The sequence below is a fragment of the Zalophus californianus genome, chromosome 12, assembly GCF_009762305.2.
Source record: "Zalophus californianus isolate mZalCal1 chromosome 12, mZalCal1.pri.v2, whole genome shotgun sequence".
Classification (NCBI taxonomy): domain Eukaryota; kingdom Metazoa; phylum Chordata; class Mammalia; order Carnivora; family Otariidae; genus Zalophus; species Zalophus californianus.
The window spans coordinates 105,398,831-105,417,938 of record NC_045606.1 but is presented as its reverse complement, the minus strand read 5'-3'; the positions used below and the strand labels follow the sequence as shown (position 1 = coordinate 105,417,938).

Here is a 19,108-nt window from a genome sequence, read left to right as displayed (position 1 = left end):
ATCATAACTTTTCATGTATTTTGCTAATTACCAGCTCTAGCCTTTGCAATTAAGTATAATGCCCCAGATGAAGTGTTCTCAGCTTTTCATTTTAACTCACCATCTCATTCTGCACTTACTTTCAGGCTATTTAGAAACCTTTCCTGTTTGTTCCCAAAAGTTTAACAGGTTGGGGGTGGTATGCCTTATGGTTTCAAAATAAAGCTTGAGCGTGGTGGTTTCACACTGACATCTGGCTCATAATGGGATAGGTTCTCTCTCTCAGCCAGTGCATGAAAAACCACGTTTCAAAAACTTTTTTTTTCTTAAAGATTTTATTTATTTATTTGACAAAGAGAGAGAGCACGAGCACAAGGTGGAGGAGCGGGAGAGGAGGCAGGCTCCCGCTGAGCAGGGAGCCCAACCCGGGGCTCGATCTGAGGACTCTGGGATCGTGACCTGATATGAAGACAGATGCTCAACCGAATGAGCCACCCAGGCGCCCCTCCAAAATCTTTATCATATTTGTTTGTGTTTCCTATGCAGGCTGTAAGTTTACAAGACTAAAAAGCTAGTTCCAGTGGGTCATTAACGTGGTCCTTATTATAAATGAAGATATATGATGACAATCATAATTATCCTTAGTGCCTTAATTTGTAAGACAATCTTTACCTTCAGGCTTTAAAAATGACACATTTTCTGTTGTTATAAAACCTAACCCATGCATGTCAGACACAGCAGTTAGGTGGAAAAAAATAAAGGCATAGGCATGATCCTAATTTGCTATTACCAATACCTACGTGTAGCTCACACGAGTACACAATTATCAGCTTCTGAAAGTGAAATTTCATCATGCTGCTAGAAAAATAAACAAACCTACAACAATGCATAAGAAGAGTCAGTATACAGAAATGCACACTAGCAACACAGACTATATACAGAGCCCACATTATGTATGCATACATTCCCAAACTGCAACCACTGAATACTGACAGATCACTGGCAAGCCTAGCTTACCACAAAGCTCCCTAACTCTAATCTCACCATGAGCTAGCATTTCAGAGAAATCACAGGTTTGACACCCTAGTCATATTTTTCTATTGGACACTGAAACAAACACTGCTAAGTTTTTAAAATGTTCCTTCGTACATGCCACCTAAATCATCACACACTTTGGGATAAACAGTGACCTATACAATAAGGGTAAAGCATGACTAGACAGGTCAACGTCAGAGGGTCTCCGGGAAGACTCATATGGAAACAGATTCAGCATGTGATAAAGGTGGCATTTCAAATCTATACAGGAAGTGTACTGTTCAATAAATATGATAGGAAAAACTGCATGACCTAAATAAACGACAATGTATCTCTAGTCTTCACATCAAGAGATCCCTGATTGATGTAAGATTTGTGTACGTGTGTGTGTATAAAGCACTATAAAAATATGTGAAGATAATATGAGAATTAAAAAACTCCCATGTGGAATAAAAGTTTAAGACAGATATATCACACATTAAGTCTTGTTATTGTTTGTCATTACTTATTTAAAAAATAAATTTGAGTACATAAAAGAACTTTCTACACAGAAAAATATAACACACGTTAATAAAATGACAAAAATAGGAATATTTGTAACAATGCAAAACCAACTGTTTGTAAAAGCTCTCCAAAATAATTTAAAAAGATCTACAATCAAATAGAAAAATTAGCAAAAGCTATACACAGTGCAGAGGGAAATAAAAATCTTTTAAACAGAAGAACTTCATTTTTACTCATTTGAGGAAAAAATGCAATAGAGACACAATGAAATAGGCTTTTTGACCTATATGTTTGGCAAAGAAACTCAGATAGCATGCTGTGAGTTACAGAGGATGGCAGCTACTTTCATTTGCTGATAAGCCTGCCTTGGCAATATAGGAGAATCTATTAAAATTCAAAATGTGCATAGCCTTTGACCTAGCACTTCTAGGAATTTAGCCTGTACATATTAAAGGCACATATACAAGGATATGTGCTGCAATGTTGCTTAAATTACCAAAAAAGACAGTAAACGGCCATTAAAATACATGACAGCTAACTAAGTTACAAAACATTCATTACACTGAGGATCGTCCAGCTTTTTAAAGGGATGCAGTCCATCCACCTGCACTGAACTGCAACTATCTCCAAGATGTATTCTCAGGGGGTAGGTGCCACAGTCTGTTGAACATCCTCTACAGTGTGCTCAAGTAAGAGAAGAGCATGCCCCTGACGATTCCGTGTGCAGACTAGCCGAGACGACAGGGAAGAACCTGTGAGAGTGTGACGTAGGATCAGGGACTGAGGGACTGAAAGGTGGGGAGACTGTGATTACTTTGCACTGTTATTTCCTACTGCTTGAATTATTATCCATGCCCATGGAATACTTTCACTTTTCTGTAAAAATAAACTAATGAAGCTATGTGAGAACATTAATTTTTAAAAACAGCTCAACATAACCAAGAAAAAATCCACAGTGAAGTGGCTGGGAGGAAAAGAATAATAAAGTACCAGTAAAAAGAACATTCAGATTTTGATTCTTAACAAGTTTTTGGTTCCAACTTATTATACATGTACTTGAAGACATTTTACCTTCTAAATTCTACAGGTCTAGAAAAGTTAGGAATTCGAAGGGCAATTATATACCAGTTTCATAAAACACGCTCATCAAGTGTTTCTGGAATGACTAAACCTGTTGTTCTTCGGGAGGTCTGGGTACATGTTACTTTCAACGCTAATCTCACCTCCACCGCTGTGACACTAACCCTTTTCATCAAAATGTAAACAAGAGTAAATTACAGCAAACCTCTCTATTTGATCTTTGAGCTTGAGGCACAATATCTTATCTTCTCTGAAAATTAAATATGGCCAAACTTCAAAAATACCATTAACAAACAGGTTTTTAAATGGGGGGAAAATGCCTTTTTTAAATGCAGATACCTTTAGTAGTAACAAAATGAAGTTTTTTAAAATGTTAAGTCATATATAGTTTAAATTAGACTTCATTAACTATCAGAATAAAAAACATTATGGTCACTGAAGTCAAAGTACATTTATATAATATGCCTTGCATACACCAAATGCTCAAATGGGCTAATCATTTATAAAAGGAATGCTAGCAGGCTTATTAATATCTTAATTTCTAAAAACAACAAAGTTTCCTTTGTTTCACTACTTGGGTTATCTTCCTTTAGCAATTTACTTCATTTAACAGTGTAGATAGAGTAATCAGTTTCACACCTGTTTTAAGTTAGTATTTTCCCACTCTCATGTACTAACATAATAAGCACAGTTTTACACAGTTCAAAGAATATTCAAGTAAAACATTTCCTTTTGAGTTAATTAAAATGTTAAATGTTAGCAAAAGTATTATTTGTGAATAATACACAATCTATGATATGTGGGTTTTTCCCTAAGAACCTCTATGAAAATATAAGAGCAACCAACTTCATGTACATGCAAAAAATATTTAAAGGTGCATCAACTACAGTAATAAATTACTAAATATCATATTTATAAAACAGAATGTGCAATATGATTCCTAATTCAACAAATATATAGAAAAAAACTAGAAAGAAATTTACCCACATAGTAGCAGTGTTTTATTTCTAAATGGAGGGTAGGGTTCCGAAGAGGTAGTTTTTCTTCATTTCAGTATATATTAAATTTTTTTTACAATAAACATTATAAGTAGACAAGAGCTCACTTTAAAATAAAGTATCCAAAGCAAAATGTAATAGTTTAATCCCATTATAACAAATTCTGAAAGATTTCCTTTTCTTATATAAGAACTGGATGGTAAATATGGCACCATTTTAATAGCAAAACCCTGGAAATAACCTATAGATACATACACACACAGACACACAGAAACACACATAAATAGGGAAGTGGTTACATGACACAAACCATGTGTGGAATAGCATGCACCTGTGAAAACAGAACTACCGAGACCTAAAGAGTCATCACTAAGCTACAACACTAAGTAGAACAGTATATTCCCTCATTTTTATTGAAAAAGTGATGGGGAATATATTTATGTTTAGAGTAGTTCTGAACAGACATTGAGGAAACTGGTACTAATGGGGATATTGGGAATTTCAGTGAGGGGAAGGTTTCATTATAAGCCCTTTAGCTGGATTTCACTTTTTAAAATTTTTTTCAATTAAAAAAAAAGTTAACACTGTTTCAAAGGCCCCTCGTCTTGAGACTGGAAATGGAAACATTATTTAGGCAAGGAAGATTTGTAATAATTCAGTTTGACTTTCTCATTATCAAGAATTACAACTTTCATATTACAAGATGTGAAAAAGAGAAGCCCAAAAAAGATAAGCAACTAAATCACAGACCGTTGGTTACGGAGATAAACATTTCTTCCGGTTTCCGTTGTACTTTTAACAATTTCACATTTTGTAGCAAAGACGTGATATGAATCATGCTGCTTGCCAACACTAGAGTTTACTCATGTTCCTTAAAAATATTAGAGCATTTAAAGCTTCATTGTAAGGAAAATTAGTTTAAAAAAGATGTAGGATTTTATCAGAACCACCTTCTCAGTGCCTGCAGGCCATCCATGTTCCTTGACTTCCCCCGCGGTTAAAGGAGAGCGTTAAATAAAGTGGGAGGCAGACGCCAGACATGCAGGCTACACGACATAGCAGAGCATCATGGAGAACAGACCAGGGGTCCTGAGCTTGGTAGTTTTCACTCAAGTTCTGGACTTGATGAGCTCTGATGTCTCCCTCGGAAGGATGTGACATGGAGTGCGGACGCCTCCAGGAGTCACAGAGAAATGAGGGGGCACAACAAGCCAAACGCCCAGCAGGAGGACAAATATGGAGGACAGCCTCCTATGTCACTGCAACAAGGAAAGAGAGAAATGGGACTCCCTGGAGACAAAAATGTCCTCGGAGGCTGACAGCAAGGCAACGATGTGCAGGCAGCACTTAACTGCCACACCGATACAGTTTTTTCTAGAGAACAAAGCGTATCAAAAGCCTTTACAATGTGCATACTTTGACCAAGCAATTCAACTTCTTTAATTTAACCTAAAAAATAATGATAAATTGTTGGCTCTAAAGATGTTGTTCACAATAAAATAAAAATAACCTAAACATCCAAAAATAAAGCATAAACATACATACTTCATACAAAGTTCATGCAATGAGCATGTATAGTAATTTTTAAAAATTAAACAAAATTTTAATTTTAGAAAACAGATTGAATGACTTAACTCTCAGCTTTGGGATAACATAGAGTCAGACAGAAGATAGGGAGGAATGGCTAGAGCAAAACAAAGAGCCTCAAAATCAAGCCTCATACATAAGGCACGCGGTCCTCCAATGAGCCCTGCTTTTGCACACTCTGCCTCCGTCAGTAACGACTGCTGTCTGATGGCGAGTGTGGCCACCCACGTGTGGACATACATGCAGGCTTTCTGCTCACCGGGCCCTGACTGCATGGCCCCTTTCTCTGCTTTCTCTGTAAATGTTGGCATCCCTCAGAGTTTTGTTCTGACCCTACAAGTCTTCTCAGAGGAACGCTTTCCCGAGGATTCCGGTGCATCTCACAATCTCAACCACCTACTGATGGACGCCCAGGGTCTACCCAAAGGTCCCAACCAGTGCTTCCTGAACATCCCCAAACATCTCACATTGCACAGGCCCCTAGGAAGGGAACATCCTCTTGGTTCCCGGAGTCACTATCCAGGCTGGTAATCCCAAACACCTGGAGGGACCCTCTCGTTGCAGAGCTCATCAATTCTGCCTCCTCAACAGCTCTTCAATTCCGCTCCACTCAGCCTCCCCCCTGGCTTTAGGCCCTCATTACTCTTCTGCACGGCTACACCTATCTCTCACCTGGCTTCCAACCACCTGTACTGCCCCGCACTCATCTCTCCCAAAACCTCACTTCAATGCTTAAAATCCTTCACTGGCTCACCAGTGTGCCTGGATATGCCAAGTGTGACCCCCAGAACCCTCTGTGATCTGGCCCCCGACTGCCCGTCCCCAGCCTTCTCTTCTCCTACCCTGACTCCAGCCATGCTGAACAATCTGTAGGTGAATACCACTCCTCCGTGGCTGGACAACTCTCTCTATGCTGTTCCTTCTCACTGATGGCAACAATGTGCATACATAAACAGCAGTAAGAAACCCAGTCCAGCACACAAAAGCCTATGGCAATAACCTTATACCATCTGCCAGAACTCCAGAGTTCTGGAAACAGGACACACACAGTACTAAAAGAAAAGGAAAACAAGCTTCCTCCCTTCATTCTGGTATAGGACTGTCCAAAAAAATTCCCAATGAGCAAAAATTTACCATGATACTCTCCTACTTCACTCACCTCTCTTCCATATCCATGTGTGTCTGCCTCATGCCCTACGGTTGTCATGGTGACGCTCACTCCAAAATTATCTACTCCCCCCCCCCCCGCCCAACTGTATATCCCCCCTTTTCTCCAAGGGTGGTTGGATTAAAGAGGCAAATGACCTAAGTAAATTCACATTGCTGCAAATAAATATCATCTGCTTAAGTTTCCAAGGCAAAGAGCTACAAAGTTGTCTCCGAGTCAACTAAGTTTCATCAAAATGCCTACTGAAAAATTATTTGGTCAACAATTTTTGCTTTATAACTGTTTCATTATTTACATAATAGTTACATAGCTAGTAACTACTGACTCAATATAGAAGAAAAGGAAAGCCATAATATTTAAATCTGAATAGGCTGAGATAGAAAAATAACATATATAAGTCATGTGGTATTAGCATTTACAACTTAGCTAAAACTGACACCCCTTCTGGGGTTTTAGAATATTTCCACAAATTCTTTGATGCTGCTTGCCTTTAAGAGGTGGAACTTAACTTTACCTTTCACCTTGAGGGTGGACTGGATGGACAAACCGAATATAGGACGAAAGCGTATGTGACCTTCAGGACTACCTCGTACAGGCCTGCTGTTTTCTCCTGCCCTCTCACATCACATGCCACGTCATGAGGACATTCAAGCAGCCCTCAGGAGATGTGCGGGTAGCAGGAGACTGACACCCCCCACCAAGACCCAGCACTAACTTCAGGTACGTGGACAAGCGAGCCTAGGTGTGGATCCCCAGTTCAGTCAGAGCTTTAGACACCTGAGCTTCTGAGAGATGCTGAGCCAGAACCACCCCACAAGCTGCCCTCAGATATCTGTCCCACAAAACTGACTGAAATGGCAAGAATGTACTGCTTTAAGCCACCATTACACTGGAATAGAGAACATGTCCTTCATTTACTGGAAATTAAGAAAGTGGTAAAGTAGATATCATGACTGGTTTTTGTTTTTTTAAGATTTTATTTTTAAGTAATCTCTACACCCAATGTGGTGCTTGAACTTACAATTTGGAGATCAAAGCTGCATGCTTGGGGCGCTGGGTGGCTCAGTCATTAAGCACCTGCCTTCAGCTCAGGTCATGATCCCAGGGTTCTGGGATCGAGCCCCTCATCGGCCTCCCTGCTCAGTGCGGAGCCTGCTTCTCCCCCACTCATGCTCTCTCTCTCAGACGAATAAATAAAAATCATTAAACAAAACAACAAAGTCACATGCTCTCCTGAGCCGGCCAGGCGCCCCAATATCATGATTGCTTAGACTAATATTTAAATGCTCACTGCAGTACTGTCTTGTAATCTGCTTATTTCCATAAACAATGAATCATTTTAATAAATATAACAGACACTAAAATATAGATATTAATAAGCAAACATCATGACCACTTTAAATGGTTGTATAGTATTCCATTACATTGTTATATTACCATCTGCTTAACAAATTTCCTACCGTTAGACATTTAGGTTGTTTTATATTTTTAATATGATGACTATCGCCACAATCATCATTTTTTCCCATACATCTTTCCTATGCACCCGTCAAATTAGTTCCTTAGGATTAATTTCTAAAAGTAGAATTACTGGATTAGAGGGGATGTACCTTGTTAAGACTTTTGATGCTAAACTGCTCCCCCCCTCCAAGTAGGTTGTGCCAATTTACACCATCAGGCATGTCCATCTTTAACCCGATTACCCCGAAAGGCAATGAACTATAAGGAGACAAGCCAACAGAAGAAAGTTCCCGCTCCTGCCTTCCCGTTGACAAACGCTGTAAATAAAGGAAGGTGTGAAGAGGCCACGGCTGGAGAACAGGAACATGTAGAAAGCAGCTACTCTTACAATGGCATAAAATAAAGGTCACTGTTAAGAATAAGATGTCTAACTTCCAAACTTCTAGCTGTCTGCATTCTACGAAAGTTATAAGAATAAAAGGAAAGTCACAGAAGAAAACTCCCTATTGCTTTTGCTATAAACTCTTTTGAGGCTCTTGTGCAGTCCTATGACACTTCCTATGTGTTACCTTAGTTAAGAGACTCAGTGGGCAAGTAAGTCCCTAACCAAGAAAATCAGCTTCAGTGTGCACAGCCAGACAGGGACTGGTGAGGCAAGCTAGGTACCTGGAGAACAAGATTTAAGGAGGTTCTTGCTCTGCGGGTGGCGCTGGTGCAGGGCCAGCCATGAGAGTAAGGGCCCCCTTAAGCCCTGCAGTTGTACAACTTGAGTGAGTGCCTCCCTAAATTCTGTGCCTTAGCTGCCTTGCTTGCCTCACCCTAGGCCCTGATTACAAGTACAAAGGGAATTAGACAAATAGTCACAGCCTTCTAGTCTGCTTGATTTCCCTAAGAACAAAATCAAGAATTCCTCACCTTATCTGCTACAAGGAACCAGTTTTTTGGTCCCATATATGAAGGCTACCAACAATTATGTTCAAGAGAACAGAACTGGTACTGCTAGATAAAACAGTAATGTAATAAAACCAGTCCTGACAATAAATTAACATTCTTAAATCTAATCTCAGAAAACATTTTTACTCTACTTAATGCCAGATCTGTAAGAGTTTTATTTTCCACTGCAATGTACACAGAGGAGCATGACAACACATATACCAAGTGCCAACTTAAAAAAAAAAATAGCAATGGTCATTCTGATAGGCATGTAGTAGTATCTCATAGTTTTAATTTGCATTTCCTTGATGACACATGATGTGGAGTGTCTTTTCACATGCTTATATGCCATCTGTATATGTTCCCTTTTGTCCATTTTTAAATTTTTTTTTATTAATTTTTTTAAGTGGGCTCCATGCCCAGTGTGGAGCCCAATTTGGGGCTTGAACTCAGGACCCTGAGATCAAGACCGGAGCTCAGATCAAGTTGGATCCTTAACTGACTGAGCCACCCAGGCGCCCCCAGTTTTGCAGTTTCTTATAAAACTAAATACTCATACCACAGGATGCAGGGAGTATGGGTGAGGATGAATAAGTAAAGGAGGGAGGATTTTTAGGACAATGAGCTATTCTGTATGATACTCTTAAGGGTGGATAATATGTCATTATACATTTGTCAGAACCCACAGAAAGTACAACACAAAGAGTGAACATTAATGTATCAGTATTGGCTTATCAATTATGACAAATGAACCACACTAACGAAGACGCTAATAACTGGGGAAATGTGAGGAGAGGGGGCAAAAGGAAACTCTGTACCATCTGCTTGACTTTCTTCTATAAAGCTCTAGAAAATAAAGTCCTATTTTTTTAAAGCAATGGACAAAAAGAAATAATATTTCTACTGCCACTCTTCCTCAACTGTCTATGCAAAGCTGGAAAGAAATTTTAATTTCCTTCCTCCTATCTTTAAAGTTTTCCAGGGGCGCCTGGGTGGCTCAGTCGGTTAAGAAAGAGTCTGCCTTCGGCTCAGGTCATGATCCCGGGGCCCTGGGATCGAGCCCCGCATCGGGCTCCCTGTCAGCGGGGCGCCTGCTTCTCCCTCTGCCTGCCGCTCCCCCCGCTTGGGCTCTCTCTCTGACAAATAAATAAAATATTTAAAAAATACATTTTTCTCTTCTGCTCGCACCTACTTCTTCCCGCCCCCCTCCCCCAGGACTCTGAGAGCTCTGCAACGCCTCCCTCCGCTACCCGCCCCTTCCCCAGCCTGCAGCTTGCTCAAGTTTCTCCCATCCCCCCAAAAACAAAACCTCCTTAGACCCTGAATGCAACCTTCTTCAGGTCCTTTTCAAAAAAGATCTAGCCACTTTCTGACTCCCCATTCACTCCGTGACGTACTGCAGTCTGACTTCCAAGTCCTACTACCCTGTGGCCTGTTACCCCATAAAGTCACCCTGGGCTTCGTATTTGTTAGTGTTCCCTCACTGCACCCCTGCAGCACCTGGCTCTGTGGTCGCTTCCCCCCATCTGCCCCAGCCCCAGGCCAGGTGTGATTCTTTCCTAAATAATCTCCTCACTTACTAGATGTTACAATATGCCACAAGCCACACCCCACCCCAAACTCCAGGCCTTCCCTAGGGACTTCTTTCTGAGTCACCTATCTGTTGGTAACTACCAAATCTGCATGTCTAGCCCAGATTTCTCCCTCATTTCATACATGTACAATCAATAGCCTGTTACACATCTCTACCTGTGTCCACAGAAACCCAGACATTCTGTTCAACAACCACTTCCTCCTCTTGGAGAATCTGCTCTCTACAACTCATATATCTAGACTGCTCTATTTGTACCAAAGATTCCAACCCCCATCCCAGACTCAGCTCATCAGGTGGGAAGCTGACCCAGACCAATCAGATTCCCTCTCCTGAGAAATGGGAATTGAGATCCAACGATCTCAGTAAGCTGCCTCAACTAGGAAATCATACACTGCCAAGGTCACATGCAAGTAAATGAGAGAAAGCCAGTCAGCAGAAAGCCAAGAATGAAGGAGACAGCACAGCCCAACACCAAGAGTAACCACCTTGGTGCTGATGACTTGGTGTCTGGGTATGTTTCTGTCCTTACATTCTTTGAGATACCATCATATTCTTCCCATAAACTTTTTCCCCCTACTAATCAATTTTCAGTGGATTTCTATACTTGTAATTGAACGGTCCCTAAGGTAGTCTTCTCTGCACTACAAGAAAGGAAAAAAAAATACTACCCATTAACTATGTCATGCCACCAAGATGTATCCTGACTTCAGAAACATTAAAAAGTAGGAAACTGGGTAACTTAGAATCAGTGGAGTCCAGTATATACTCACTCCGTGTATGCCCTTCCACTCACTTAGAATACCCTTCTTGTTTCCCACCAACCCGAATTCTATCCATCCTTCGAGGCTAAGCCCCAACCAGCTCTACCCTCTCCTGGACCAGCCCCAACAGAAACCTACAATGTAGTAACTATTCTCTACCATTATTTGACTTCTAATTGTTTAAGTCTTATCTCTCCAACAAGATTATAATGAGGGCATGGAAGTTTCCTTATTACGTTTCAGATGCTACACAGAGCCTTTACAAATAAACATTAAAAATATTCATTTAATTTGGAAAAAGAAAAGATGTATTCAAAAGGTGGCAATATTCAGTTTTCCACCAAGCTCAAGAAAGGAGGTAAATTACAAATAATTTAATACATGAAGGAAAAACCCTTATAACCTTTTGCCTTTTAAATTAGGAGAAGGAGGGCGCCTGGGTGGCTCAGTTGATTGGGCGACTGCCTTCGGCTCAGGTCATGATCCTGGAGTCCCGCGATCGAGTCCCGCATCGGGCTCCCTGCTCAGCAGGGAGTCTGCTTCTCCCTCTGACCCTCTTCCCTCTCGTGCTCTCTATCTCTCATTCTCTCTCTCTCAAATAAATAAATAAAATCTTTAAAAAAATAAAAATAAAAAAATAAAAAATAAATTAGGGGAAGGAATTACATTGTACCCAAAGAGAATTAAGGAAAATATGCATCTGTAGGTGCTCGACAATTTTGCCAGGAAACAAAATTAAAACTGTAACTACAATGAAACTACACCCCCACCAGAATTGCCAAAATTAAAGGACTGACAATAAGAAATGTTGAAGGAAGTGAGGCCACGGACGGCCTCAGACAATGCAGGTCCGTGCACTAGAGCTAAGCTAAGTGTGTGCATAACCCAGCATATGAGCGGGTGTGCCCTCCAGAAGACACCATAAAAACAGAATGCATCGACTATGCTGTTTTCATACACTGCAACAAAACAAGGAGAATGAACTCCACCTCTCAGAATGCGAACCCCAAAACAGGAACTGTATGTGACTCCATTAACACGAAGTTCAACAGACAAAACTAATATACAGTAACAGAGATCAAATAGCAATTATCTTTGGGAGAGGGAATATTGAATGGAAGGCAGCAGGAGGGAGCCTATGGAATGCTGGGAATGTTATTTGACTGGGGGGGTGGTCACAAGGGTGCAGTCATTCGTAAAAATCCTTCCAGCTGAACCTGCAGTTGATTTCTCACCCAGATTCCAGGCCAGAGCACCCATCCCCCAGCTGCTGTGTGTTAACTACTGTTGGCTCCTTAGTAGCTTCCCAGGATAACTGCCCTCCGCCAAGGGCCAGCAGTGTCACACTCCAACCCTCAACCCAACGGCGGACCGCAGCCAAAGACCAACTGATATGGGGGGGTGCAGACAGAATTACAAAATTCTAGCCCCCTTACCTCAAGAAAGGACAGTTCTGTGATGCCAGCCATGGTCCCGCGTTCTTGGTGGGATTGGGCTACAGCTAGACTCCAAGCAAGAAGACCCCTTTTCCCTGCCCTCTCCTTCCCCCCCCCAATTTCACTTGCACCAAGGTGACCTCCTCAAGCTCTTCTAGGGACATGACCTAAAGCACGTACAGTTAATGTTTAGTCTATACCTTAATCAAAAAGAAAAAAAAATTGTTTTGCACAGCTAAAAACAAGATGTGCAATCTCCCCCTGAGATTCTGATCAATAGATAAGAATTTCCTCAGACTTGAGTTGTGTGACTATTTGAGAAAACAGCACCCAAGCAGGGCATGCAGGGGCACTCCTGTCTAAGAGAGAAGTCACAAGAAGTGACATGGATTCTGAGGTGACGACCTGTCACCAGCTTGCTGTGTGCATGTGCAATCTCATTCATCTGCTCTCTACGTCACCTGTACCCTAGATCTGCCCGGAGGTGCCCCAAGGCCTCTTCTACACTCCAAGGGCAGAAATACCTCTATCTCATTTGTAATTTTCATGACTACCCAAACCACTGAATATGACCCATGCCAATCCTGCCATACCTACACAGTACCTAGTTTTAATACTTAGTTCTGCAGCCAGCTACCTTCAACCAATCACTATCATGCAAATCTCACGGCTTGAAAATTATCGGCACAGTTCTCTCCCAACTCCCTACTGGGTTCCCTTCCTCTGCCCTAGGAAAACATCACACACACACACACACACACACACACACACACACACACCCCACACCCTGAGCCCGATTTTAAAAGGATGTTCCTACTTGGATTTGAGCACCCACCAAGGATTATATGTCAATCCAGTTATTTAAGTGTAACCTACAGAATATACTAATAAAGAAGCAAAACAGAATATACAAAGCATTTAAAAGACATTTAAAAAAATTCTTTGGTAAACAATCAATTAACCAGATTCACTTAAACTTTTCAAACAAGTACGCAGACCACACTTTTATTTTTAACCTGATAACACCAAACCAGACAGAAAAGGCAGCCCTGAACCAGGACAGTGGAGAAGCGGTGAGAGACAAGTGAATGAAGCAACGCCAACCCTGAGCTATTTATGAGCAACATCCCTGAATCAATAGACGCCAGTCATCAGAGAGGACACAGAGCGACTGCAGCCGGTTCCCCCTTACCCTACACAACTAAAAGAATAATATAGGGCCAAGCCTAACAGAAAAACGGTCCTAGAGTCTCTCCAGCAATGTTTCCAGAAAGCTGGTGAAGAATAATCTAACAGCTCTGGATTCAAACACGTGGCCGAGGATGAGTTCTGCCTCAATTTCAGAGATTGTTGACATTAACAAATACATCCGTTCACTTTCTACAACAGAAAATACTCCTTGGGCAGTATTCTCAGAGCAACCGCTATCAGAAGTCAAGGATGATAAAGTATCCAGCTTTCACGTCTGAAAAGAAACATTCTGTCCTCAGCCCGAAATCGGAAAGGCTTCCACCTTCAGCACCCTTGCAGTTCCTGGAACGGAAGGCGTGCGGACTGCCGCGGAGTCCGGTCCACAAAGCCCTTTTCTTCACCAGCCGCGCTATGAAGCATCCGAAGCAGGTGACCCAGCAGCGGGCCGGCCCCGCGGCCCCGGCCGGACCCCCGCCCGCCGCCGGGGGCCCGCACCCCCGACGCACGCCGCTCGCCCGGGAGGGCCCGGACGCCGCACACACACAGGCCGCTCTTACCTTCCTACTGGCGCCTCCGAGGGACACCTTGGGCCTCGTTTTGAAATCCCCTTCAAAACTAAACATCTTTACAGCTTATCCCATCTGGGAGGAGCCCCCGACCCTGAGAGCAGCGGGGCGGGCGGGGCGGGCGGGGCGGGCCCCCGGGGGGAGGGGCCTCCCGCGGGGAGGGGTCTCCCGCGGGGAGGGGTGTCTCGCGGGGAGGGGTCTGCCGAGAGGAGGGGTCTCCTGCGGGTGGGACTACGCCGCACCGGGGAGCGACCCCGAGCTGGAGCCCGAGCCCGAGCCCGCCCTGGGGGCTCTGCCCGCCCGGCCTGCCCTCGGTCGGGGGAGGCGGCGACACTGGGGGGGCGGCTCCTCCTCACCTCCCCCCTCATCCACGCCTCCCCACTGCTCCGGCCGAGGCCGAGGGCGCTGGCAGGGCCGCGGACCCCGCACTTGCACCGGGAGCAGCCGCCGGGAGGAAAGATGGCCGCTGGCCGGGGTTGGCGTGCGCGGTCCCGCCGGCGCGCGCGCGCCCGACGCCGACGCCTCGGCCCTGCGCCCCGCGGGCCGCCGGCGCGCGCGCGCCCGCCATCGACGCCGTGGCGCTCCCCGGAGCCCGGCAGCGTGCGCGTGCCCGTTGCCGGCGTGCTGGAGCGTGGGAAGGCCCCGCGGTGCCCCGGCTCCGCGGCGGGGGCGCGGGGGGGAGGGGAGAGCGGGTGGAGGGGGACGGAGCGGGGAGCGCCGGCACCTGCGCCCGGGAGCTGGACGCGCATGTGCGCTTCCCGGGGAAGCGGGGCTGGCAGCCTTCCGTGCCGTGCCCAGCTGGGCTGATGTGAGACCGAAGGGACGGGCCCTGTAAAGGATGCGTGCGTTCCACGCGTGACCAAGTTCATACATCTGTGCACATAGCACGTACGTGTCACGCACGCCAACACACACGCACGGCTGTCTGTCCTGCACGCGCGACTGCAGCCCGGATTGTACCCGCTCACATTTATCATTACTGTGCGGAGTGCCCTGGTCTTTCTTTAACGCTAGTTAGCAAGGCTCTGAGTACGTCTCACAACACGGTCTGGGAGATGGACTTTCAGTCTCGGTTTGAAAAATTCTGCCCTGCGCGCGCACGGTAGGAACGAGGTCGCAGCATAGAGTGTGTTTTAGTGTAAACCGGGATCAAAAAACTTTGAAAGCCACCGGGAGAGTACTCACTCCTCAGGGGTTAACATATACAGCTACTCTGAGATGTCAAGAAATCCTTGATTCAACAAAGATATTCAACTTTCACCAACCCTGAAATTTTCCAGGTTTTTGTAAATAGAACATCAGGCTTTTCTTTAACCTGTCAGATGAGCAAGGATTAAAAATATGGGTGATACCCAGTATGTGCCCTCACTAAGTGAGTCTGCTCAGAGTTCTCGGATTTGGCCTCAAATAAACCCTTTGAAGGTCTAGACCAGGGGTGAGGAACAGAGAAGCCCAATTGCCCAGAACACCGAGTCTAGTTCTCCAGCATCAGCGTTGTTGGGAATTAAGGTGTGTGGCCTCCATCTGCTGGGTGTTTTTCAAGTATTTTAACTGACTAGGACCATGGGCAGGGAAGAGGTTTCTATTTTTTTAAAAGTCCCAGCATTGCTGTCCCCTCCTTTGGTCTTAGGTTCCACCTGCTGCTGGTGGTGTGAACACCACTATACTGGTTTACGAGGTGGCCCGTTGTGTGAGCCAAGTACTTCCCTTGGCGCTCCGCTAAAGAATTAGTCATCTGCCCCCATGCTAGAGGAAAAAATGGCTTATCAAAATAGGATTCCTCTGAAAGATTTTCAAAGATTTTTAAAAAATACTTATAAGTAAAAAATGTCAAGCCTAGTAATGCAGAATATAAAATGGTATTATCAGTTCCCATTACCCCTCACCTAGCTTCAGAGATTATCACCTCATGGCCACTCATGTGTAATTCATGCCCCATCCGTTAATCACTCTCCCCACTATTGTGAAGCGAATTCTAGACATCAGCTCATGTAAATATGTCAGTATCTCTTAAAAAGGGGGCGGTTGTTTTTGAAGACATCATTCTCTCATTATCGCCCTACAGAAACTAACGATAGTTTTCAAGGATATATTGGGGGTAAAAGATTCCCCACCACAGGTGCTGACGGCAGAGCCTAATGCCTGTGGAATGTGATTCCCTTAGTGTGTCCTCTGTCCTATTCCTTCCCCAGACTGCAGCTCCTCTGGCCAGCTCGCCCGTGCGCCTGCTGTAGTGCTGTGTGATGGGCCCGCTCGTGTTCCCTCTCTCGCTGTGTCTCTCTCTGTCAAATAAATAAATAAATAAAATCTTATTTTTTTTAAGATTTTATTTATTTATTTGAGAGAATGAGAGAGAGAGAGAGCACGAGAGGGAAGAGGGTCAGAGGGAGAAGCAGACTCCCCGCTGAGCAGGGAGCCAGATGTGGGACTCGATCCCGGGACTCCGGGATCATGACCTGAGCCTAAGGCAGTCGCTTAACCAACTGAGCCACCCAGGCGCCCATAAATAAAATCTTTAAAAAAAAATACTTGGGCGTTAAATCGATGATGTCTAAAAGGCAGTGGAAAGAGGTAGGTTAAAATCACGTAACTATTACACAGCCATTAGAAACACTAAAGTGCAACATAGTGACAGCACCAAATGTTGGCAAAGAGGTGGAGAAACCCAGCCTTCCCTATAGTAAAATGTTACAGCCATTCTGGAAAAGAGTTTGGTCATTTCTTTTTCTAAAAAAATGAAACAAAATGCTTACCAGACGGCCCAGCACTTGCATTCCTGGACATTTATCCCAGGGAAATAAAAATGTATGTCCACATAATATTTATACATAACTGTTCATGGCAGCTTCTTCTAACGACCAAATCTGGAAACAACCAAAATGTCCTTTGAAGGGTGGTGGCCAACCCCCCGGGGTGCGTCCTCGCCACAGATAGGGTTTGGCAGTATCGCAGGTGCCCTCAGGATGCTGCTGACTGGAAAAGCCACTCCCAACAAGTCACCTACAGATTGGATGATTCCATTTCTACAGCAAAATGACAAAATCAGAGAGACAGAGACTGTGTTAGTAGTTGTGAGGGGCTAGGGAGGGGGAGGAGGGGCCGGTGGGGCTACACGGGGCCACAGGAGGGAGGTCTTTGTGGGGGTGGAATGGTTCTGGGTCTTGGTCAGTTGGTGGTTACAGGCATCCACGGGTGATAAAATGACACAGAACCATGAACATGCACCATGCCAATGTCTGCGCCTTGGTTTGGATATTGTACCATAATCATGTAAGGTACAACATGAAGGGAAATTATGTAAAGCGTATGTAGGACATCTTTGTACTATTTTTGCAACTTTCTGTGAATCTATATTCAAAATAAAATTTTTTTAAAAGAATTTATTTATTTATTTGACAGAGAGAGAGAGAGAGCACACAAGCAGGGGGACGGGAAGAGGCAGAGGGAGAAGCAGGCTCCCCGCTGAACAGGGAGCTCGACCTGGAACTCAATCCCAGGATCCTGAGATCACGACCTGAGCTGAAGGCAGACGTTTAAGTGACTGAGCCACCCGGGCATCCCTGGATTGTTCTGTTTTTAAAAAGAGATCAGGGCACCTGGCTGCCTCAGTTGGGGGGAGCGTGTGACTCTTGATCTCAGGTTCATGAATTCAAGCCCAACCTTAGGCATGCAGCCTATTTAAAAATAAAATAAAATAAAAGAGATCATATTACCCCCCAAGCCCCCAACAGCTTTTTTTTTTTTTTTTTGGTACCAAAATGTAGTATGGATAACCTTCGATGACAGGACTTAGAAATCCGCATTAGGGGCGCCTAGGTGGCTCAGTTCCTTAAGCAACAGACTCTTGGTTTTAGCTCAGGTCATGATCCTGGGGTCCTGAGATCAAGAGCCACATTGGGCTCTGTGCTTAGTGTGGAGTCTGCTTGAGATTCTTCCCCCCCTTTCCTTTCCTCTCTGCTCCTACCCACCCACCCATCCTCAGCCACACGTGCTCACTCTGTCTCTCTCTCAGTAAATAAAATCTTAAAAAAAGAAAAAGAAGAAAGAAAGAAAGAAAAGAAAAGAAAGAAAGAAAGAAAGAAAGAAAAAAGAAAAGAAAAGAAAGAAAGAAAGAAAGAAAGAAAGAAAGAAAGAAAGAGAAAGAAAGAAAGAAAGAAAGAAAGAAAGAAAGAAAGAAAGAAATCTACTGCATTAGTTGCATTGGCTACTTAGGGTCTCATTGTATGGATGGACCATAATTTATTATCTCACCATTTCCCTACCGTTTGATGCCGAGGTTGATGTCATTTTGTTGTTACAAATTCTGCAAGAACATTCTCACACATAGGAATGAGTTTTTCCTGTGGGATAGACTCCCTAACAAGGCATGGCTGAGTTGTAGGGTAGCAAGCTCACATTTGATAGGGTCAGTTCTTTGCTATCCCCAGAGGATAGACCCCCTTTTCTTTGGGATCATCCTGTGGCTGCTGATGAGCCATTAGGTGTTGGCCCCAGAGACTCTGGAATGGGTCCAAAGAGAACATTCATTAAATTACCACCAAGGCTGGGCACCTGGGTGGCTCAGATGGTTAAGCGTCTGCCTTCGGCTCAGGTCGTGATCCCAGGGTCCTGGCATTGAGTCCTGCATCAGGCTCCCTGCTCAGCGGAGAGCCTGCTTCTCCCTCTGCCTCTCTCTCTCTCTCTCTCTCTCTCTCTCTGTCTCTGTCTCTTATGAATAAATAAATAAAATCTTTAAAAAAAAATTACCACCAAGGCCACGGTATGCCCAAAGCTGAAAATTCACTCCTTCCTCCATTTACCGTCCCCAAAATCATC

At 44.0% G+C, this 19,108-nt stretch overlaps 1 protein-coding gene across 1 annotated transcript in view; it reads right to left on the bottom strand.

Annotated features, from left to right (window-relative positions):
* Positions 1–14,766, bottom strand: part of UBE3C (ubiquitin protein ligase E3C) — a 116,774-nt gene extending 102,008 nt beyond the window's left edge. Inside the window, exon 1 of the mRNA XM_027573611.2 lies at positions 14,285–14,766. Coding sequence (XP_027429412.1) covers positions 14,285–14,350 — 66 coding nt within the window. The 5' untranslated portion in view covers positions 14,351–14,766. The remainder of the gene's footprint in view (positions 1–14,284) is intronic.
* Positions 14,767–19,108: the final 4,342 nt, after the last annotated feature.